The sequence below is a fragment of the Clytia hemisphaerica genome, unplaced genomic scaffold (assembly GCF_902728285.1).
Source record: "Clytia hemisphaerica strain Z4C2 unplaced genomic scaffold, Clytia hemisphaerica genome assembly, whole genome shotgun sequence".
Lineage (NCBI taxonomy): Eukaryota > Metazoa > Cnidaria > Hydrozoa > Leptothecata > Clytiidae > Clytia > Clytia hemisphaerica.
This window is the reverse complement of record NW_027103577.1, coordinates 315470-340094: the sequence shown is the minus strand read 5'-3', so window position 1 is coordinate 340094 and position 24625 is coordinate 315470. Positions and strand designations below refer to the sequence as shown.

The 24625-nt window shown below is 36.8% G+C and overlaps 1 protein-coding gene across 1 annotated transcript; it reads left to right on the top strand.

The window, feature by feature from the left end:
- Positions 1–101: 101 nt before the first annotated feature.
- Positions 102–23519, top strand: LOC136801232 (proteasome subunit beta type-4-like). Its single transcript, XM_067057865.1, has 9 exons — positions 102–243; positions 20584–20660; positions 20832–20961; positions 21559–21642; positions 21915–21977; positions 22284–22365; positions 22489–22608; positions 22971–23059; positions 23346–23519. The coding sequence occupies exons 1-9, from the start codon at positions 131–133 to the stop codon at positions 23356–23358; spliced, it is 771 nt and encodes a 256-aa protein (XP_066913966.1). The 5' UTR covers positions 102–130; the 3' UTR covers positions 23359–23519.
- The last annotated feature ends 1106 nt before the right edge of the window (positions 23520–24625 follow it).

Sequence of the window (24625 nt, the reverse complement as noted above, 5' to 3'; positions counted from 1 at the left end):
AAATTAAGCGAAAATTTTTGAGTTAGTTTACGAAATATGTAATGGTTCGGTTAAATACCTCCCCGCCCGATTTGAAGATAAACCACCCAGAAATCTTGGTCAGCACAGTCAGCATTTTTTCAGTTTCAAAATGGCGTTCTCAATAACAAGTCATCCCGCTCATGTCGGTTTAAAAGTTTCAGCTGACCCAGTACAAACACCGACATTTCTTCAAGGATCAAAGGGAGAATCTAAAAGAACTTTGTAAGTATGATTTGAAATTATATTAGTGTCGATCTCTGGCAGTCAATTTGTCCTACTATGGACCACATAGAGTCCCCTGCCCAGTTGGCGACCGAACGTCTCACGTGCGTTTGGTTTGGGAACGCGAAACACGAACGCAAACTACCCATGTCTAAACTTTTCAATATATCTCCAGAACTAACAGATTTTTTGAAATTCTGTAAAAAGGTCTAAGTTCCTGAATAGTTTTACTATGTTCTATGGAAAAATCATAAGCATCAGTCAAATACTCGTTCATCTATTTAAGATTGAAGACAAAAATTTGCGAAGAAAAATATACCTTGAGCACAAAAAATGCTTTTTTAAACACTTTTTTCCACCGAAAAACAAATAACTTTTACAGACTTACCTTCCCCAAACATTGAAGAAGCCTCTACTAATTAAAGTAAATGAGATAAGATAAGATAAAACCTTAAAATCAACCAGAATTTACAACCTTTCGTCCAAAGCAAAAGACGTGCTTTTCTCGCCGCCATCTTGAATTTAAAATGAGAATTCTAGAGAATTCCATTTGTTTCCAGCTCCCGCGGTCTTTTTTCATCCAATCAGATCGCGCGATTTCACTTTCGCTTTCTCTAGTCCAATAAGACTGCGGGATTTGAGTCATGTGACTTTTCTATTAAAAAACCCGCGTGAATTACAGGGGGTCAAAAATAGAAATACAGGGGGTCACACTACTGGCTACAGGAACTGAAAGCAAGCAATTAAGGCCAATATTTTTGGTTTTTCTGAAGGACAAAAGGTATAGGAAGCTTTACTGAAAGAGGGATAAGGCTGGGACAATCTATTTAAAAGATATGGACATAAAAAAGGCACTTTTTTGGGTGATAATTGAGATTTTACTTAGAAACTTTAATTCTCTTACCCCCGGCTCGGCCCCCCCTGATATGAGCAAGGAAACCATGATGGCCACCCCTACTGAAAATTTCAGATCAAAACAAACAAGGAATTAATTCCTGTAACTCGAAGAAAATTGGAAAAAACTGGTTTTTGACTGTTTCTGATCCTAAAGTGCTATTTTTTGGTAAAAGCTATACAATTTATGTTTGGATTTCTAGAAAGCTTACCCATTCATTGTTAATACATTTTTTATTTGAAAGTAATCTCTTCATGGAATAAAAAGATATAGTCAAATCTTGTAGGGTCATTTTTCAAAATTTTTTTGCCAAATTCGATTTTCGCATTTCGCCATTTTACCCTACGCAAACGCACGTGGTCTTTGAACCCAGAAAAGTCATGCAAAAACAAACCTCTTGAGAATTTCTTTTGGTAGTAATCTGCCTTGACCTATTTCCCATACTGTGTAAAAAAAGTTCTAGAAAAGAACGAGTAGAATCCGAAAGATCCAACTTTGCACGGAAGCACATGAAAAACCCGGATTTTTCGAAAAAAATAAAAAATGGCTACCTGTGGACAAAAAAGCTTCGTAAGAAAAAACGCTTCAACTCCCACTCTAAAAAATACTTGTCCAAAACGATGAATATGTTAGAAAGCATTTCTGTAAAAATCAGCTCGATATACAGTTTCCTTCGTTTGAAATATTGATAAAAAAGCCAGTATGGATTTCGTGGTGTAACTAACGCCGAAGTTCTTCGGCGTACAACTGAAACGTTTTTGGCGCATTGGCGTAAGGGTACTTACAAAGATTGTTTGATTTTCAGTTGGCGTAAAGTAATAATTCCAGCTCGGCGTGAATGACTCCATAATCCATCAATTTTTAGCTTCCGTTTGGCTAAATTTGCTTTCGCTCGCTTGCGCTCGCGTCAATTTATTAATTATGTTGGTGCATGCGCCTCTTTTCCCATCTTACACCCTTATTGAAAAATTGAATGTTGGTACAAAAGAAATTTTGCTTGGCGTGAGGCTTGCTGCACGGAAAAATATCTTCGGCGCGAGATTTCGTGGAATCCATACTGGTAAAAAAGTTGATGCAATCAGCTTTGAAATTTGACGTCCAGTCTGCGACCTACCAAACTCAAAAAATGAAAAAGAAGACTCTACATTGCGATCAAAACATTCCAGACACAAAGAGAAAAAAACAGACATAAAAAATTCCCGCGTTTTTATCAAATGAAGACTCTCTCCATAGACCGCCACTTTCAAAACAAAACAAAAACAAACTTTAGAAAAAAATGGCGACTTGAAGAAAAATTCTGAAAAAACATGCCGAAGGGAAATGTAAGTAACTTACTTGTACTTGCAGCTTTAGCCGGATCATCATTGCGACAACAGTCGGCGATCAACGTTTGGATGATCATGTCCTCCTTTCTTCTTCAAAGCATCTTTATAAAATCGATCTTTGGTGACATTAAGCTTCTTTATAACTTTGTCTTCGAGTGACTCCATTGGACGACCTTGTTTTGTTCTTTTGTTGTCATTAAACAAAAGTCTCTTTGTCAGCGAATTATTTTGTTGGCGAGCTAAGTGTCCCAGGTAGCTGGTTTGTTGTTTAAGGATGAAGCTTTGAATGTCAGAGGTTTTGCATCTTTGAAGAATCTCATGATTGGTCAACATGTATCTAAACTCTTCACGTTTGCGTCCGTTTCTCACAAGTTTTCTTAACATTGAAACGTAGATTGAATTGATCCTTTGCATTTGTACCTCTGATAAGTTCCAAGTCTGGCATGAGTATGTGAGACGACTTCTAACAAGCGAGTTGAAGATCATTATTCTTGTGCTTAGATGGATCTTGAAGTTTGTAAGCTTCTTTATAATTTCGTAAAACTTGGCTTGTGCGATATTGATTCGTAGGTCAATCTCGGCATCTCCCGTAGACGGCTCGTCGTATTTTACTTCATCACCAAGATACCTGAACACCTTGACATTTTCGATTGGTATATTTTCAAGAGAAACGATAGACTCAGGATAGACAGAATCAAAGTCTTTTTCGATATATTTGAAATTAAAAATCATTGTTTTAGTCTTTTTAATATTGATGTGCAATCCAAATTTGTTGAATAATGAATGGAGAATATTTAGGGCTTTTTCAAGATCGTGAACATTTTCAAGAAAAAGTTCAATATCGTCAGCATATCCTGACCAATTCACATAATGATCACCTTGATATCCAGACCTTCTTTGTTCACGTGTACATGCATTTTAATTTAACAAATTGGATATTCTCTTGAGCACATTTTGAAAATTGAAGTAAGTTACCTTGTTGTTGGTAACCATAAAACAATATCTCCAACAAAACAATAAACAATATTTCTCCAATAAAACAATTAACGATTATTAACTCCACAACACGAGTAACGTTTAACCATAAAACAATATAACACGACTTCAATATAAATAACTCCAACAATGAAACCATAAAACAAACAATGTACAATTTCACTTGTATAATTCCAAGCTCCTCCACAGCTATTATTTAGTTAGTTTATTGATAGTCTAAAGGTAAAAGTATCAATCTGCTTTCTTTTCTTCTTTTCTTTAATTGTCCTTGAACCGATAGTAATTCTTGAACCATGTCAATTACATTCACAAAATATCAGGCCACAGTCTCACGGTTTGCTGTTTCCTGAAAGTGAATGTCTCTTCAATCTCGGATGGCTCTTCAATCTCAAATGTCTATCGTATCAAATGTCTATCGTATCAAATGTCTAACACTTATAGCGTGATAACTTCTACCCGTTGTTTATTTTTTTTTTGTTTTTTGTTTTTTGTTTTTGTTTTAACACGAACAATGGTGATGTGGTTATTGTTCACCATTAATTACGACCGATGTCGAATCCCCTGATTCAAGTACTTCCATTAGGGAAAAGGGGGATGCGCCTTTCTTTGTCAGAACGTTGGCCAGTTGATGACTTCCGCCAATCCATTGCAGGATGATTTCGTCAGTATTGATCATTTGACGTAGAGCATTTATCTCTACACGGAGTCGTCTGTCAGTCACAGCCTTTGTTGAACCGGCACATTCAAAGAGTGATCTGCTATCAGTTAGGCAGACAACTTCTGGTGCCTTGGACAAGAATTCTTTAATCATTTTTGCCAAGAAAAACGCTGCGTCTGCACCATCTACAGAAGCTAGTGTCTCGGCTGCAAGAGTTGATCGGACTACTCGACGAACCTTGTTTGAGCTCCAGGAAATCGGTGATGATTTTCCTGAGCCATCAGTTAAGAAGACAATGTAGCCACCTTGACTTTGACCACCTTCAATGTTGTTAAAGCTGGCGTCAGTGAATACCTTGATGCTCAAGCTATTCAAATTCAGTTTTGGCACCGTCATGTGACAGGTGTGAGCTTTTACGAACTTTATCGTCTTGTTAACAAGTTTGATGTCAGATATTGTGGCTGTTCTTGTTCTTGATGACAAATCGCTTACCGTGAAGCTGATTTCTGGTCTTGACATACATGCCAACCAATTGAGCTTACCAAGTGTTTGCCTCAATTTAGTCCTTTCAATTTCATTGATTGGATCATCGTTTACGCACTTCATTCTCTCTGATTCTAGAGTGATTGGTTCCAATTCTGTGACGTAATCATTTTGACTGATGGTAATAGTTCCATCCTCGTGTTGGTTGAGATTAATGCCAATGTATTTGAAGTGTTGCACGTGTTCGCTGCTGGTCCTGAAGATGCCCTTTAGCTTTGATATAGTATTTGTGAAGGTAGTGCTTCCTGCCCAAATCACATCATCAACAAAGCACACTAATATTCCAATTAATGATGCATTAGATGACCAGATGAAAATCCCTTGATCTAAATCGATGGGCTTTCCACCAAGTTTGATAAGCTCACTTCTTAATTTTAAATACCAGCTACGGCTTGCGTCAGCAAGGCCGTATACGGTTTTGGAAAGTCTCCAAAGGTACTTGGTGTTGGCTTCCTTTGGTGGTTGAACAAACACTTCTCGATCAATTTCCTTCCCTTGAAGGAAGGCAGTTTTGACATCTAGGGAGTTGAGTGTCCAATTGTTTGATGCAATAATCGTCAATGCTAATCGTAATCCTTCCTTTGAACAGGTAGGACTATCTGTCTTGAAGTTTTGTATTTCTTCGAATCCACGGGCCACGAGCCTTGCCTTGACTGAAGGTTGTCCATCAATTAATTTTGGTGTTACCACCCATCTCAGGCTGATGGTTTTCTGACCTTGATCAGGTACTTCAGTGTATACTGAGTTGTCAATCCATGATTGCAGCTCCTTTGATTTTGCTCTGACTATTTCATCATTGTTGGCAATCAGAGTAACTTCTTCGGGACTTTCATCAATTTCAATGTCTTTGATCTTTGCAAAGTTTATTGATCTCTTCATCCCAGTTTCTGTCTCTACATTAAACCAGCCTTCATGCTTTCCTCCAACTTTTCCTGCCCTTGAAAGGATTCGGGCCTTTTGCCACTCTCCATCGTTGTCTTTATACTTGAGACAAAGATTCGGTTTCAGTTTAAGTTGTTCCTTTTGAGGAGGATTGTGTGTCTCAACTGAAGTGGATTGAGTTTGTAATTGCTGGGTAAGTGTAGTTGGTGGATCATTACTGATGGGTGTTAGAGAATCTTCTACGTCTGATTCTGATTCTTCTGATGATTGATGGCTCACGTTTGGAATGTTTAATCTTGGGAGTCTTTCTTCAGTGGTACTGGTCGTCGTTTCCGTTTCTGTTTCCGTTTTCTCCTCTGAATGAATGGGTTTGTCGTTTTCATGTACCAATTTAGCGCGACAAGGATGAACACGAACATAGTAACTCCCATGTTTGACTAGAATTTGCTGACCGTCCTGACCAAGCACAGTTCCAGGACCCTTCCATTCGTTGCTATCATTTCTCTTGTAGTATACACGATCTCCTGTAAGGTACTTGATTTCTCCTGAAGTCCTAATGTTGTGGGCTAAAGCGCGACGTATTCTCTCTGAGTGTTCGCTTGCAATAAAGGCTTCTCTTGCTTTGTGAAGTACTTCAAGGTTTTCTTTCATCATTTGTGTGGCTGGTTTCCCTGATAAAGCTGGTGGTTTATCGTCTATTAGTGAAGGCAACTGTGGATTCGTTCCAATGGATAATTGGTATGGGGTAAATCCATGTGCGTTATGCAGTGAATTCTTTGCATTTACACACCAATAAAGGGCAGTGTTAATACTGCACTTTGTATCGTTTAGTACTTTATCAAGCATGTTGGAAAGTGTTTGATTATGTCTTTCTTCAATGCCATTTGACCAGGGAGATTCAGCCGCAGTAGTCTTTATCGTGATTCCAAACTGTTCTGCTAGATTGATTAATTCCTCATTTGCAAACTCACCTCCATTATCCACGAGGAACTTCTCACATGAGCCATAGACGGATATCCACGTTTTTAGTATTGCCTCAATGACTGTGGTCGGATTTTTATCCTTTATAGTCGTTGCAGCTGACAAGCGAGTACACATATCGATAAGATGGAGAATTATTTTCTTATCGTAGAATTTCAAGTCCATGGCAACTGTTTCAAGAAATTTTGATGCCATGGGTAATCCAACAACAGGACGAGGTGGTGATCTTCTGTAGATTTGGCATGTTGTACATTCCTTGTCTACTCTTTTGATTTCTGATATCAACTCCTTGCTGTTGCTCCATGGTGCCCCTGCTTTATTGATAAGAGACAAGATTTGGTTGAGAGATGGGTGAGCAAACTGCTGGTGAAGTTTTTCAGCAATCGAGGACATGTTTTTGTCCTCTTTCGAAATGAAAACAAAATTGCATTCAAAAGGCTTGTCTATTGAAGCAATTATTTGACGTGGTTTGGTCAGAGGAATGGTATAATGTCCACTTGAAGTTGTTGCTAGGTGAACAGTTTCCCCCAATGCATTTGCACTGTCATTCTGAAAATCCAGGATCATGTCAGCTCTTTTCATGAATGATTTTGATAGTAACAAGGGTAAGTCTTTTGGTATGACGTCTGTGTTTATCTTGACCTTTGTGTTGCCGATAATAGCAGGGATTGAGGCTCTTCCACAAGCCTGGACTTGTTCTCCGTCTCCGAAGCGATATAGGCTTTTACTGTGATGATGCTTTACCTCTCTCTTTTCTTCATCAGATAAAGAGTTGACATATTGTTCAAGCCAAACATCTCCACAAACCGTCTTACTGGCACCACAATCGAGCAAGCCACAATTCCAAGTTTCTGATACTAGATGTTTAAGTTGACCTGGTTTGTTGCTTTCATTATGAAGAACGATTTCATGTACCATGTACGTATCATTTTGTTTCTCTGGGCAGTCTTGTTGCCAATGGTATACGCTTTCACATATCACACATCTAGAAACACGGCCATTCTTGTCAAGTGGATTTTTGCCAGGTTTTCTCGAATAATCTGCCTTAGTTCGAACAGCAGGTTTCTCCTGGCGCCAATTATTTCCTTTTTTATTGAATTTTGATGAGGAAAATCTTTGGTTGTAATTACGTTTAACATAATACACACCTTCTTCATCTGATGATGTTGGTTGGTAATCGTCTGGGTGGGCCTCATTTGTATAAAACGCAGGCTCTGACTTGATTTTTACAGAAGACATACTGCTTTCTAAATCTCCTTCGATAGACTCTTCTGCAAAAACTTTTATTAGCTTTTGTCTCACATCTTCGTAAACTAAATCCGTTATTGTTGCTTTTATGAGTCTTTCATGAGAATTGTCGAGATTGGCAGCTTTTAGAAGCCGATATGCTAGCAGATCATCTGGGTAGTTAATATAGTTCTTTATCTTATAATATCTTTTGTCAAATTCTGTTAGAAAATCTCGTATCTTCTTCTCTTTTGTTCGTCTATAAGTCTCAAATTTCTCAATGGCATCAAACTTTTCTGTCAACTTATCCTTTGCATAGATCTTATCAAGCCTATTGATGTTGTTTTGAACTCCATTTTCAGAAGATATCTGCTCTCTCGAAAGTTCCAATGCAGCTTCTTGTGATTTCCCGTCAAGAGTGAGTACAAGGGACGGTCCTTGCTTCTTTTTGTCTAATGTTGTAAGCTCCGTCCAAATTCCAATTAATTTCTTCCAATCCTCATAGTTCTTACTTTGGGATAGCAGAGGAGGAGCTTTATTATATGATGCTGATGTTGCCATTTTTCTCTGCTACCATGAAAATTGAAGTAAGTTACCTTGTTGTTGGTAACCATAAAACAATATCTCCAACAAAACAATAAACAATATTTCTCCAATAAAACAATTAACGATTATTAACTCCACAACACGAGTAACGTTTAACCATAAAACAATATAACACGACTTCAATATAAATAACTCCAACAATGAAACCATAAAACAAACAATGTACAATTTCACTTGTATAATTCCAAGCTCCTCCACAGCTATTATTTAGTTAGTTTATTGATAGTCTAAAGGTAAAAGTATCACATTTTTGTTCGAACACCCGCATGACATAGTCCATAAATAGATTATAGAGAGGAGGAGATTCTGGACCACCTTGTCTGACTCCAGTCGTTAGGTTGAATATATCTTCCGGTGTTTCCGATAGAGCAGTAGTTGTGTGCGAATAGACAGCCTCCAGAATTTGAAAGAGTGTGTTATCGGTATTAGGAGGAAACCTTTGTTGGATGGATTTGAATAGCCAACTTCTCACGACATGATCAAAAGCTGAGCTGAGGTCGACGAACAAAACAAATGCGGGCTTTTTCATCATATCGGTTATTTGCTGTATTCTTTTCGTCATGAAAATACCGTCAGAGGTTCCTCTTCCCGAACGAAAGCCTTGTTGTTGGTCGAGTAGGGTCTGGTCGTACCAGCCTTTCAGTCTATTTAAGATAGTGATAACAAGAATTTTACACATAATGGTTCCAATCTGAAGCCCTCGATATGTTTTAGGATCTGTTGGACTTCCTTTAGATGCACCTTTCCACAAACAAACAAGTTTCGAATGTGTCCAGTTGATCGGAATGATTTTGGTTTCCCAAACAGTACAGAATATTTTGTAGATTTCATCTAACATTTCTTCCGAGTTCACAGAGTACTTTAGAAATTCAGGAGGGATGTCAGTGGAAGCTTTTCCATTTTTTAACGATACCAATATATTTTTAATTTCTTTGATGGTCGGTGGGCTCTGATCAAGATCGAAATGATGTGAGGTTTGTAAGTCTCTAATGAATTGCGGTGATTCTTTTAATTCATGAGGCGTTTCGTTTGGAGGGGCAACGTTGAAATGTTTAGAGAAATGCTCTTTCAGTTTTTGTGGTTCACATTTACCAGTGTTTTTTAATGATTTAAAGGAAGAATCGTTATTTTTCATGAGACGGAATATTTCTTCGGTTTGACGACGGGTTGCGTGGCTGTTGATTTGTTCAGCTTCACGATGGAGACGGCTATTTCTGAGATATCTCACATGTTTTTTGATTTTCTTGGTCAAGAGTTTGTAAGTATTAGAATCTTTTGAATATCAAGTAGTTCGTTGAGTCGTTCATCATCGTGAAATTTGGTTGATGTATCTATTGCTTTCAGTTTTTCTGGTAAGATTTCGTTGGCTGAATCAGAGATAACGTTTATCAGGTTTTGTGACCTTGATGATGCATCAACATTTTCATTTTTGGTATTTATAATCTGTTCATTTATTCTGGCAGAGAATCTTGTACGAATATTTGGATCTAAAAGTTTTTTCAGATCAAGTCTCTTTTTGGGCGGGGTAGGGTTTTTGCAATATCGTTTTCTTGCGTTTCTGGTGGAAGGAGCGTACATAGTAGCTTTTATAAGGCGGTGATCGGTTTCGACATCAAAACCATTGTAGACATGACAATCTGTCATAAACTGTTGAACATATTGTTCGGTTAAAATATAGTCAAGTATTTTTCGGGTTTTATGGTCGTTACTGTGCCAAGTGTAGCGATGGAACAGACGGTGTTTGAAAAACGTCGAAGAAATACTGAGTTTCTCAGCTTGGCATAATTGTTTGAGTCGCTGGCCATTATCATTACAGTTTCGATCTATTATTACATTTGTGTTTCCGCTGAAATTACTTTTGAATTTTGCAACATTGGTTGTGGCGTTGAAGTCTCCAGCAATAATCAGTTTTTGGTGTTTCTGTTGCTTTTTGCTGGCTTTCTTGAGATCGGAGTAGAATTTGTTCTTTTGCTCATCTGTACCGTCACAGTCTGTGGGCGAATAAACATTTACAACACGAAGGTTGAAACCATGTATTTTAAGGTTGACTCCCATAATACGTGGAGTGTTGAAATCTGGGGCTTCAATTTCGGTAAACTTATCAATTCTAATCAGCATACCGACACCAGCTTCACGTTTTCGTTTTTAGCCCGACCAATGGAATTCATATTTTTCTCCAGTGTCAAGTTCAATTAATTTACTATCGACACCTTTCCATCTGACTTCTTGAAGTAAGAGAAATTGTAGGCCTGTTTTTGACATTTCTTTGGCGACCGAATATATTTTGGCTCCGTCATCGTTTTCTTTCCCGGTGTACGAATATTAAGTGATCCAAACTTCCATTCGCAGTATTGATGAAATTTTTTGGTGTTTTTCTTTTTGTAATTTTTTTGTTGGTTCATTTTGAAGAAGTGATTTAAGTCGTAGAGATGAGAAGCAAAGGATTTGCTTTGAAGGGTATGAAGGACAGTAAGGTACTCTTTCGCTCGGTGATAGATTCACTTGGTAGCTGTACTAAGGCTTCCTTGAAGCGAGATTGGTGAGTTATGCCGCGCTGTACACCATCCCAGAATTTGACCTCCGCGTCAAAAGTAAGTAAGCTATTTTAAAACAAAAGAACGAATGTAAATAAATTTAATACGGGAAAGCTTATGAGTTTTTTTATCATCCTGATCAATTAATACGACCTTACCTGTAAGTAGAGCACTGATTTTTTCCTTCTTGCGATCGGTCGCAGACTGGTACGTCGGTCGGGAACTGGGCACTAGTACCGCTCGCTTCGAAAGTTTTTTATTCTAAGAAGATCGCCTCAAATGAAAAATCAAAACAAACACAAAGAGCATGTTAAAAGTTGTCTAATCGTTGGTTGAAAAGGATTTTCAAAAAAGTAAAAAGTAAGTGAAAAATTTGAATCAAAAAAATTTCGGTCGCCAACTGGGCAGGGTACTCTAGTCGTTTGGGGGAGAACCACTTCCGTCGTTTGGTTTTGTGGAAAGCGAACTACTGTCTAAATTTTTCAATATATCTCCTGAACTAACAGATTTTTTGAAATTTTGTATAAAATTCCAAGCTTGTAAATAGTTTAAACTGTGTTCTGTGAAAAAATGATAACCATCAGTGAAATACTCTTTCATTGGCCCAGCGCTAGCAATAGGGCCTTTCATTAGCACTTTTCCGTCCGTGTATCTGTCTGTCCGTTTTGGTAGAAACGGCGCTTAAAACCAGTAACACACTTTTTAATTTTGCCGTCTGGAGAGGGAAAAGCTTGCTAAAGTCCGATACTGGCTATAAAAGATATATTTTCTGATTCCGCGCTCCTTCAAAACAATTTTCAAAACAAAACAAGATGGCAGTCGAAGCGAGGAGGTTGATTCATACTTTCTTGAACATTTTCTTTGCTTTAGTGGTCAAGAGACTTTCAAACCAAAGAAATTTTGTAATTATTTTTCTTTATAAACCTTTTTTCAACATTCTGCCATACCTTATAGTCTTTGCTCAAGTTTTCATAAAGTTTTATGAGTGAAAATTCTACCTTATATCACTTTCATTTTTATAGTTTCTTGTTTTCAAAAGGACTTGATAAATTTTTAGGAAATAATGGCTTCTGATATAGAAATAAATAAACTGAAATGCAGCTGATGTGTAAAATTGAATAAGATTGCAACTTTTTTCTTGATGCTACATAAGAAAACAGTCACTTCTGGATCTGTCGCTGTTCAGGCTGTTAACAAGAAACAACGGTGATCAGCAGTGGTGGGACATGGTATGATTTTCAAACTCAACACATAATTATTTCAAGTAAACTGATTCTGGAATTTGGTAATGGACACTAAAATGGAGCCCATGTGTAAATTGGAACAATATTGGAACTTTTTCCATGATGCTACGCGTGAAAATGGTTATTTCTGGATCTGTCTCTCGTTTGACGATTGGTGGCTTGATTTGTCAAACTCGACACAGAATTATTTCAAATAAGCTGATTATGGAATCATGTTAATGGAGACTAAAATGCAGCTCATGTGTAAATTTGAACAAGATTGGGACTTTTTTCATGATTCTACATATATTAAATAAAATGGTCATTTCTGGATCTGTCGCATTAAACGATCGGTGGCTTGATTTTTCAAACTCGACTCACGTAATTATTTAAAGTATAAACTGATTCTGGAATCTGTTAATTGACACTAAAATGCAGCTCATGGGTAAATTTGAACTAGATTGAAACATTTTTCATGGTTACAATGCATGAACAGTGAAAATGGTCATTTCTGGATCTATCACTCACATTAACTGTTAACTCACATTAAATCTCATGAATTTTATTAGCCTTGATATGCAGACCGTAAACTATTTTATCGTCTAGTTTTTTAAAGATTATTTTTCTGGTTTACTGTCTGGTCCAACTATGTAACATGCCTGCAGGGATATATCTCCCTGAATATGTGAGTGCACCTAATTGTTTAAAAAGCGTCCACTCACTATATATTCGCGGGTTTTTTAAAATATTAAATATAATATATAATATTAAATGGAAATTTTCCACCTAGGACATTTTTATAGACCTTTTTTCAAAGAGGACGTCCTCTTGAATAATTATGTAGTCCAGCCATAAAAACAATGATAGAGCCATGCATAATTACTGTATCATGCATATTGTAATAATTATGAATGGTTTTATCATTGTTTTTCTGCTGGACTACATAATTATTCAACAGGGTGGCCCGTGGCCTCTTTGAAAAAAGGTCTATTCCACCCCCCCCTGAGATTGGGTAACTTGCATCAGTGGAGGCTAACATGCATAGCCCTCAAATGAAAGACCTGGCTGGTCATTAAAATACAAAATTAAATCAAAACAAAAATGGTAGAGTAGAGCTGCGAGCGGAGCTGCATAGTTGTATTTTAGTGACCAGCCAGGTCTTTCATTTGAGGGCTATGCATGTTATGCATGTTATGTTAGCCTCCACTGATGCAAGTTACCCAATCTCACGGTACCTGAGAGTATTCAACCGGGTGAACCTGCGCCGGTTGGTAGGAGACCATTCAATAAAATTTCAAGCGTCTAACCAATGAGAAGTACAGCGGTGATTTTGGAAAAATTTTCCCTGTCTTCACTTTGATCCATGTCAACAGGGTCATACATTTGCTGTTTTGCACGCTCTTTATCAACACGTTACTTTTCGCTGGGCCTTCAAGCCAACAGGCTTCTTGTTTTATATTTAAGGCGGCCATCGAAAAATTGTTCTATTCGCGTCACCCACCTGCATCATATTTTCCCCTGATTTTCTGGTGCGGAGATGCGGGAAAAAATCCGGAAAAAGCAAATTCTTCTTTTGACGTATAGTTTTTTAGGGCAGTCGGAAGTCGCGTATTTTCCCGCGTGACAAAAGACGCGGCAACAAAAAAAGGATAAAAATAAAATTCAGAATTTAATATCTAAATGATAAAGAAAGATATCTGCATGATTTTTTGTTCCAAAATGAAAAGAATTTAATCACCTTTACAGTGCAAAAAAACAGAAATCTTTAACGTTCTTCGTTCATTTGTAATCTTCGATTTTCAGAGCTTGGGTTGCCCTATTTGTTGTGAACAAGATTACGGCACCGCGAATTTGGAAAAACCATGGTTACTTTTGTTAAGATCACGAAGGAGCAGATTGGTCCCGTAACAAATGGTTTTTTGTGTTTGAAAGATGGTAGATCAAGCTTTCTTTTGAAACCGTTCGTTCTGTGGGGTCGTGCATTGTCTTCCAGCAAATGTAAATCAAAGAATTAAATCGTAAATTTTTCGAAGAATCCGTCAAATTTTTATGTTGCAAAAGGTAACAGCAGAGAGCTTAGACCTTCCTCTTTCATGCTGTGCAATTATCTTTTGTGTATCTTCCCATTAAGGGAAGTTTAATGGTATAGTGACCCCCGTCTCTATGGCTCGCACTACGGAAAAACACTCTCGCCCCAAACTTCCTGCGCTGATTTGTTTGTAAAACACTTTCGATTTCAGTGACGTGGACATGTTACAAGATGGTAGGAAGTTTTTGAACAGGAATCTTCAAAAAAATGGAACTTCAAAATGGAATATCTGAAAAACTACTTAAGGTTGAAAGATAAGTGACCCCTCATTTTTTTTCTGAGGACAAGGGCTTTTCATTAAACTTGGTTTGACATTTTGAAAATGATTTTGAAATTTCGACTGACCCCCCCTAGCTTTTTTCTTGATCGCTCTGGCGGCCATCAGGAAATTGTTCTGTTCCTGACCTGTCACCACCTGCCCCCGACTTACAAAAGCCATTTTAAAAAACCCGGGAATTTTTCCGACCTGATGCGACGCGAACAGAACAATTTTTCGCTGGCCGCCTAAGCCAGACCCGATCAATCGAACTTGTCGAACCAAGGCTGGGCTTAAAAAATTGTTGGTTTGCCGTCACCCGACCCTAGATTTTGAAGGTGGGTCGGTCGGTCAGAATTTTTTTTTATTTTGGCGATTTATGAAGTTTTCGTCCATGGAAGGGTTAACAGTTTGTTTACATTTAGGTAATTTTGAATAAAAAACAGAAGTGCTAGCAGGGAATTTACGATTCTTATGCTTGAGACAAACAAGATACAAGTTATGATTTTTTATTGTTTGAAGTTTTTGAAGGAAAAAAAATTTTCTTTAAAATGGCAATAAAATTTTTTGGGTCGGCACGTTTCGAGGTATAGTCCCGCTGCTGAGATTGAAAAAAGTGGCTAGAAAACGATTTTCGTGACACACATCTTAGAACTAACTTTTTTTGGTGGAAACTCACGAATTAGTATATGTAGATTCCAAAATCAAAAAGTTTCCGCGATATTATTGTGCAAGTAACGAGTAATTGGCGATTTTTTGCGTTTCCAGGCAAAATTGCAAGGCCTGGAAATTCATGATTTTTGGGGGGTCTTCAAATTAGAAAAAGACCTATATCTTCAAACTGAGCAAAAACGTGTATTACACCAAAGTCCCTACTTCTCTAGATCAAAAGTTATGGGCCTATTTGTGGTCAAAAAGTTTTGCATAAATCTGCATTAAAGATTGTGGGGAAGTTCCCTGTTTTCAATCAGTTTTTCCACCTCCAAAGGTGACTTTCTTTGCCAATAACCTTTGATAGAATTGTTCTCCTAATTTCCCCTTTTCAGTAGGTCTTCCTCTATCTTATGTGCTTCAGAAAAACCAAAAACATTGCCCTAAAAGCTTAGCTTCACGAAGCCCCAGCTAATAACATAACCCACTGGTTGAATCTTTGTATTCTTATCCTATAAATATAACAGAACGACCATTCTACAGAAATTGCTGTCACGTGACTTTTTTCTACCTCATGATACAAATCGCGCATTTTCATTGTATGTTGGAAATTTATTTGCCAGGTGACAAGAAGTTCCGACTTCACATTTTTAAAAAACAAAATGACGAAAGGACGTTTTTTTTATGTATATGATTATGGAAAGAGTTCAGTTGATTTAAAGGTTTTAATTATTTCTTTTTCTTTTGCCATGTGTACCAAAAGATTCTACAATGTTTGGGGAACTCAAATATCTAAAAGTTTTTCTATTTTTCATGGAAAAATGAGTTATAAAAGGCAATTTCTTTGCTTAAGGTTTGTTTTTTCTTTGTGAATTTTCATTTTCAATCTTTCTTTAAAGATTGTATATTTTATTTCTATTTCTATTTCTATTTGGTTGAGTCACAGGAGGCTTTGAGGCTCATTTTCGCAACTATAGACACTTTCAATTAGCGCCCATCAGCACCTTGAACTGACTACCCAATTCTCCTCACATGGTATGGGTTGACCCGGGCGAAGGTTCATTAACTTGCCAAGTGAACCGCTGCGAGTGGGAATCGAACCTCAGTCGCCTGTGCAGCAACTAAGGTCAATGACCACTATAACACAGCGCCTTTTATCAATTATCTTGGTTTTTCCAGGGTTTATTCTAGAACTATTTGGGAGTAGAGAGCTATTTACAGATATAGTCAAAAGTTTAGACGTTTTTCCAAATTAGACACTCGTAAGCTTTAGCAATCAGGCCTTTCATGAGAGCTTTTCCGTCCGTCAGTCTGTTTTTGGAGAAATGGCGCTTCAAGCAAACTAAGGTTATGTCATTACAATAAAGTTTTCACCAATGAAACTGTCCGTCAGTCCGTTTGCTCTTTTTTTATGTATGATAGTGAGCAGCAAAAATCATTTAATCATTTAAGAAATATCTTTTCTTTTATCAATAGAAATGTTCTTCACCCTTACTGACTTTTCGATTTGCAACTCCCACTTTTCGATTTGCAACTCCCAAATTTTGTGTGTTAAAATGCAACTCGTGATTTTAATTAAAATTTAGCCAGGGGGGGGTCTTGCAGTTACTCCTTGACACTATGTGGAGTAACTGCAATTTTGGACATTTTCTACAGACACCACCACCCTTGCAGTTATTCCATAGTGTACTAACTGATTTTACCCTCAAAATTGGTGTATACCACCCCCAAAAGTGCCAAATTTGGCAATTTTTTCAATGAATTCCTCATTTTTGATACCATTTTACTGGGTTCGTCTTATTAACGACCGTTCAAGAGTTATATATCTCAATTATTTTCCAAGTTTGTTAAAGTATCTTTCATGCCTTGATTGAAGAAAAAGATTTGTGATTTTTTCTGACTTTTGAAAAAAATGTTTTGAATTTTTTTACTTCCGGAATTTTTAAAAACCTAAAATTTTAAGTGAAAAATTAAAAAATGTGCTCACTTAGTACACCATATCCTACCAAAATCGACAATTTTGGGCTTAGGCACCACCCATGTTGCAGTTAGTCCACTGGTGGAGTAACTGTTTTCCCAAATTTTGGTTTATATACCACCACGGTAGTAATTGTCATAGTGTTTATATAATAACTGCATGACCCCCCCCTGATTTAGCTAAATTGGTCAGATTGTTGTCTAACGTGATTCTTTTTTGGTTGGATCTGGTTGGGCAAAAAAAAATACCAGGTAGAAATTTTTAAAGACATAAGTTGATAGTATGATTTTGACTTGAAAAAGGATGAATTGTTTGCTTTCACGCACGACGAACAGAGGACATTTTTAACTGCAGAGAGTTTCTCTGTGTAAATAAGGAAGTTGCTTATTAGAATCTGACAATGTCTGTATGTATGTATGTCTGTAGGCGCAGTAGTGTAGTGGTTATCAATCTTGACTGCCGTCCAGGAGGTCAGGGTTCGATTCCCGCTCGGTGCTGTGATTCACTTGGCAAGTGAATCTACCTTCGCCCGGGCCAACCCATGCCATGTGAGGGGAATTGGGTAGACAGAAACTCAAGAAGCCTGTCGGGGACTGTGCTAGGTATCGATTCCACAATCCATCGTGGATGAGGTGAGAGTGCACTGGCCTTGTTCCCTAGTGGTTCACGCTGGACTTAACGCACTCGATCCAAAAACTGTGTGTCAGTGTCTTGCAAGCTGGTCGCAGTATAAACCATCGCGTAAACGGTTCTAATGAGACGACTCCTAGACTGCTCAATACAGAACCGGATGCAGCCAGTCATCATGTCTGTCTGTCTGTCTGTCTGCATGTCTGTCCGAAAACTTTGGGGCAGCCTGAAAACTTCAAAAATTGTTCGATTTGGCTGAAATTTTGCACTTGTTCCTTGGGTGAATATCTGGAGGCGTTTTTTTCATTTTTCAAAAATTTTGTTTTTTGGGGCCTGGGGACGAGTTTTTTGCCAAAACGAGGCTAAAGCTTTGGGGCAGCCTGGAGACTTCAAAAATTGTTGGATTTGGCTGAAATTTGGCACACTTGTTTATTGGGCGAATATCTGGGGGTCTACAATTGGGCCGATGAATAATTTGAAGTCACTGAAGTTGAGCCCAGTGCGTTGCGCACGTTCCACTATTTCAAATTGTCCGACCAGAATCTATTTTGGTCCATATCATCGATTGGGTCGGACAATTCCCATGTCCGATGCTTTGATTGGTCAGTCACTTGATGGCAGTGCAAGTTTTCCTCCACTGATGCAAGTTACCCGACTTCAGGGTACTAATTAAAGTAAATTAAAGAAGATAAAATAAAACCTTAAAATCAACCAGAATTTACAACCTTTTATCCAAAGCAAAAAGAGGTGCTTTTCTCGCCGCCATCTTGTTTTAGAATGAAAATTATTGTTCGTGCCAGTTCGTATGGAAATTTTTTCATCCAATCAGATTGCGCGATTTCACCTTCGACACGGGATTTGAAAACCCGCGCAAAATAAAATAGAAATACAGGGGCCACACTACTGGCTCCAGGAACTGAAAGCAAACGATAAAGGTATAGGAAGCTTTACTGAAGGCAGCATAAGGCTGGGACTATTTATTTAAAAGATATGGACAATAAAAGGCACTTTTAATCCTGTTACCCCTGTCCCACGCTGTCTTGACATGAGCGAGGGAACCATGTTAGTCACCTCTCCTGAAAATTTCAGATCAAAACAAAAAAGGAATAAATTCCTGTAACTCGATGAAAATTGGAAAAAGCTGGTTTTTGACTGTTTCTTATCCTGAAGTGCTATTTTTTGGTAAAAGCTATGCAATTCATGTTTGGATTTCTAGAAAGCTTACCCGTTCATTGTCAATTTATTTTTTATTTGAAAGTAATTGCTTCATGTATAAAAAGATATAGTCAAATCTTGTAGCGTCAAAAAGTTTTTTTCCAGACCGATGGCTAAAAAACTTAAATTTAGCAAAAATTAAATTTGACGGATGAAGGATTAAAAAACGCTATTAAATAACTGTTTAAAGACTAAAATAGCAGGCATTTAGGGATTGAGTATAGAAATTTAAATTTGGGGTTATTTAATTTGGCCTTATTAATTTTGACAGGAACTTAATTTGGCAAATTTTACCTAAATCTGGCCAGATTAAACTCCTGTCATGTTTATTTTTTAAGGCATCAGCAAAATTAAATGCTGGCCAAAGTTGATTGTGTTGATTTTTTTGATTAACCTAATGTCATTAAAATCTGGACAGATTTTAATGACATTAGGTTAATCAAAAAAATCAACACAAAAGTATGTTGATACTTTAAATGAGTGAATTTTCTAACAAATTATAAACTTAAATATCTTTGCAACAGATTAAGGTACGGCGTTCAAATTTTGGAAATGAGTTAACATCGAACAAAGGAAAAATTTTAAGAAAAAATTGTTGATGTTATATATTCATGATTCTTTTTTAGTGACCAAAACAACAATACTGATGTATCTTGTAATGTGCTTCTATTTAATTTGATAGGTTGACTTTGAACGTCTGCAAGCACTTTTCGAAAGTAAATTTTTCATTCAATGATCTTGAGAAAATTCACTTGAAAGAGAGAAACTTTTTTGTGACACACCCGGTATTTTGGATGATGTAGTGCCACTTGACATTAATTTTTAACACTGTAATGGCTTCTTAGTGGGTACCACTTTTTAAAAAAACTCTGATCAAAAATGGCAGATGTAACTTTGTCTGGGGTTGATAAAGGTCAGTGCATAGAACGGGAATGTAGGATGTTGGCATCAATATTTTGGATTGTTATCAGGAAGATAAGTGCAAGTGAGCCAAACACTAATCCTTGGTTACGGAAATGACCTCTACCAGTTAGTCAGGAAGGCTCAAATTATTGTAGAAATTAGATGAGGCGAGATCCATTGTTTCTGACATCGGTGTAAGAAAATATTTAGACTAAAAAAAGGCCTGAAAACTTGGCAATCCTTCATCAAATGACAAGATTGTTTGATCAATGTTTTCTTCAAAGTGAACTCTATTGCTTGATACTTTTTTCCAAAATTCTCCAGTGATATTCTCAATCGATACACAAAATGTGTAAAAGTGTAAAAATTGAATCTGAAATCGCGTATGCTTATAAAGAACTTTCCATTTTCTGGGTTAAGAAATATTTTTTCAAAACAAAATTTAAAAGATAACGAAATGGAACATAAACTTGTTTCGTGGGGCTAAGTGTTAATTAATTATCCTATTATATTAAATGGCTATAAATCTTCAATACTGATAGTTAGAATGAGTTCTACTAAAAAGTCTTACTTCATCGGGCGAGCTTAGAATTTTGTTTTAATGAATTTTATAAAAGAAATCAAAAAACCAATGAGCGACAAATTCAACTCCTGTTTTTCTTTATACCTCAATGGTATAAAAGGTGTCCTTCCGTTGGTTATAATAGAATACCAAATGTAATTCACAAGAGCTTTCTTTTTCGTTTAGACAACCTATCACCACTGGAACATCAGTTCTTGGTGTCAAATTTGATGGAGGTGTTGCACTGGCTGGTGATATGCTCGGTATGCGACGAACTTTTTATCTTTGTACCGCCTGAGGTGTCATGAAGATCTTGTAAGGAAAAGGGAAATTATTGAATGAATCAGATTTTGGATTTAAAAAATAGGGTTACACCTGACATCCATACTTCAATCATGACATGGTTTTCTTGACAACATTTTGTTTGATTTCAGGATCTTACGGATCTTTGGCAAGATATCCGGGAGTGTCTCGTTTAATTCAGGTGGACGATAAAACAGTTGTCTTCGCGTCTGGAGATTACGCTGATTACCAATACCTGAAAGAAGAATTGCAACGAATGTCGTGAGTCCCTATTTCTTACTCAGGATAAAGGTTGAGTAATTCTTTTCAATTTGCGTATAGTATGATACCCCCCCCCCAGAAAATTTTAGCTTAGCTCTTAAGCTAAGGCTACACTGATAGTTTTTTCAGGCGGCTGCAATGCAATTAGCGTTGCGTTGCAAGCGCGCAAGAAATTGCAAAATGTAGCACGTCAATTTTTCTGCAATTGCTCTGCAACGCAATAAAAATATTGCAGAACAAATTGCAGTTTGAACTGATTTTGTTGTAGAAGAATCTGCAATTTTTTTGACGATGTGTCTGACATTCCAATCTTATTACGTCATTCAAACGGTGGACCTTCGAAATCGAATGTTTTTGATAAAATCGAATGTTTTGTAATTCGAATGTTTTGTAATTCGAATGTTTTGAAATTTGAATTTTTTTTTGACGTTTTTCCTGGTTCCTTTTTTTAGATGGCTAGACAGCAACAATTTTCCCAATCCCCAAAAAGTGCATGGATAGGCCACTGTGAACTTTGCGAACTCAGCAAACGATAAATTTAATGAACCCATTTGCACACATGATCAGTATATGCTTCATTTACGACGTTTTTTGCAGGATCGAGAATGATATTGAAGACGACGGTCATAGTTATTCGTCCAAATCCATCTTTGCTTATCTGCGTTTATTGATGTATTACAGGTAGGATTTTTTTACCGGATTTATTGGACCAAAGTCAATCCACTATCAAACTGATAATGTATAAATTTACTTTCATTAATTTGGTAGTGAAAAAAAAAAGTTTTCATAGTCGTTAACGATTATTGAGATTGTAGCGAACAGACTATAATGGAACAAAAGATTCATTCATTTTTCATGTAGCTCTCATAGTCTAGCACCCTACTCGTTTAGTGAACGGCTCACCACCTACTTCTTCAAAGACTTTCAATGAACTTCTTTCCCTTCTTTTTCAGACGTAACAAATTCAATCCAATCTGGAACACGTTAGCAGTTGGTGGTTACAGTAATGGAAAACCGTAAGTTGTCCTCATTGAGCTTTATAAGTGCTACCGTTAGGGTACCGCTTTGAAATTATATTGTTTGACTGGGTTTGAGAAATTGTTTATTTAGTTTATTAAAAGCTCAGTGGTCGTCCTCCCTCCTTTTATAGAGCTCAGTGTTTTACATTCTTGTTCTGTCGAGGATTCCCGATGCATTGTTCGATCAAAAATAATATTGACTTCATTTTTAACTTTGGAAAGTTTTTCCCCAAAGAAGTTGTGATCTTTTTTGAGAAAGTTTTTTTATATCCTTTTTAAAATTTGATGTGTTTTCTCTTTAAGATTCTTGGGATATGTTGACAAAATCGGTTCGGCTTATGAAGAAAATGCAATCGCGACTGGATACGGTGCTTATATCGCTCGAGTATGTGAAATTGAGTATTTACCCACTGATAATTTTTCAGCACTTAAAACCGCGTTATCTTGCTTACGAAAGTCGATACCTTTTCTCTTTGAATTTATTAGTGAAATTCCTTTTCATTTCCAGCCTCTGATAGAGAAAGCCATCGAAGAGAAAGGAGGCAAATTGACGAAAATCGAAGCAGTAAAAGTCTTGATCGAATGCTTGAAGATCTTATATTACAGAGATGCACGCTCCATCAATAAAGTAAAGTTTTATCCTAGTCTTTTATTTTCACAATGTTCAATGTTCTTCAGTCTCAGACGGGCACCCAAATATATTTTAAACTCTCGTCTGTTTGAAGAAATTATTAGTAAATTTCAAGTTCTTTCTGTAAAATTTCTTTGATTGTTGTGACCAGATCAAGGAGGACAGTGTAAAAAAATCGTCTGCATGTAGAATCTACTTCGAAAAAAGAATTTGTATACTTTTGTACTTCGAAGCATTTCGAAGCTCCATTATACTATTCATGGAACCGTGGTATAATTTGGTCCAACGTGTTGGCTTTTCTTTAAAAGATTAGTCGATAACTTGTATACTGAAAATTGTTCCCTCTCATTCTCTCTTAGTTCGAGATCGCAGTGATCACAGAAGAAGGGGTGAACATAGAAAGTAATATGACGGCTGATACCAATTGGGAAATTGCACACTACGTTAAGTAAGTTGTTGCTAATAATAATAATCTGTTAGACAGGGAGGATTGTCTTCCAAAACGGGACAAAATGATGACGTCATTGATCACTACTGGTATGTTTTACATGGCAAAACAACCAAATCAATTCCTCCACCCACCTAAATGACTATCATTAATAATAGTTGCATACTTTAGGGTATAGGCTAAGCATTAAAAGTACTAGTCACACATACAAACAAATTCCTTTCCAAGAGCAAGGGAATTTTCTTTATAGATTTGTAAGAAAAATTTCATACTCTTGTGTTTTCAGGGGCTACGAATAAGAATTGTTTCAAGCACACCTTGTTTCATGTTGGTTGGTTGGTCGTTTGTTCCTTATTTATGACGGAAGGGAGAAAAAGCCAAGTCAGTAATGCATTCCCTTGTACAGTCATGATATTCTTTTTAAATAGACTTTTTTTTTGGAAATAAATTTTCACACGTATTTAAAATGAATTTTTGATAATAAGAACTCACTTCCCTCTGGTTATAGATAAGAAATTTTGTAATATCGGTGTAAGGTTTTTGTGTTTTAGACTTTAACCCTGTTTCCTTTCGAAAGAGAGATTTTGTTTTGTCTCGGGGTTGAAGATAACTCAAATCACCAGCCACACTTCTTCCCACGTTTTTCTCGTACAATCTGGTCGAAAGATGGATGTGTCTGTATGTCTAATGTAGTGTCTGGAAAAAAAGTGTTTTCTTTTTGGAAATAAGAAGCAAAGAAACAGCTTGATGAAATAGACTGAACCGCTCTTTCTCTTAATTGAATACAACTTAACCTTTTTGAAGTGACTGAATTCACCCTTTCTTCTCAGACACAAGATCAGACAGCAAAGCTTAATTCCTAATGCGTGTCTATATATAAAAACTCAATTTCACTTGCTAAGCTGCTTTCTAAGTTTCTTTTTTTGTCGACTTTCATGAAAGAGTTTCTCTTTCCTTCGTCTTTGTAAACCACACTCGAATAATTTTTTTTCTTCTTTTGAGACAACTGTCTGTCCGAAACGGGGGGCAAAATCATGAGCAAAAACTCTTCAAATTTAAATTGGAATCATGCTACCGTGAAAACCGACAAAAACTTTCAATTTCAAAAGTAGCTCCACTGAAAAACTGCATTACAACAGTGAATCATCTTGTCTGAAGTGATTTCGTTGTCTAGACAAAAGATCCCCTTCATAAGGCGCTCTGTTGCTTTTCGACAAAAATGTATTTGAAAAAAAACAAGATCAAACTTGTCATACTTTAAGATTATTTCAGACGTCGAGACATTTGTATATTACGGTTTGTGTAATTTACGATGCGCGATCCAACGATTCACGATGCACGATGCACGATCCATGCATATATTATGTTAATTATTCTAATTATGCATTTACAGGTTTTAGTAATCACATATTTTAATTCCCTCTTTTGTATTCCTGGAAAACCAATGTAAAGTATGCGTGTATATATTTTAACCTGAACAATCAAATCAAATCAGAACATAACTTTTTTGCCCATGCTTTGAATTGAATATCTTGTAACCTTTTTGCTTTCTTTATTTAAAAAAAA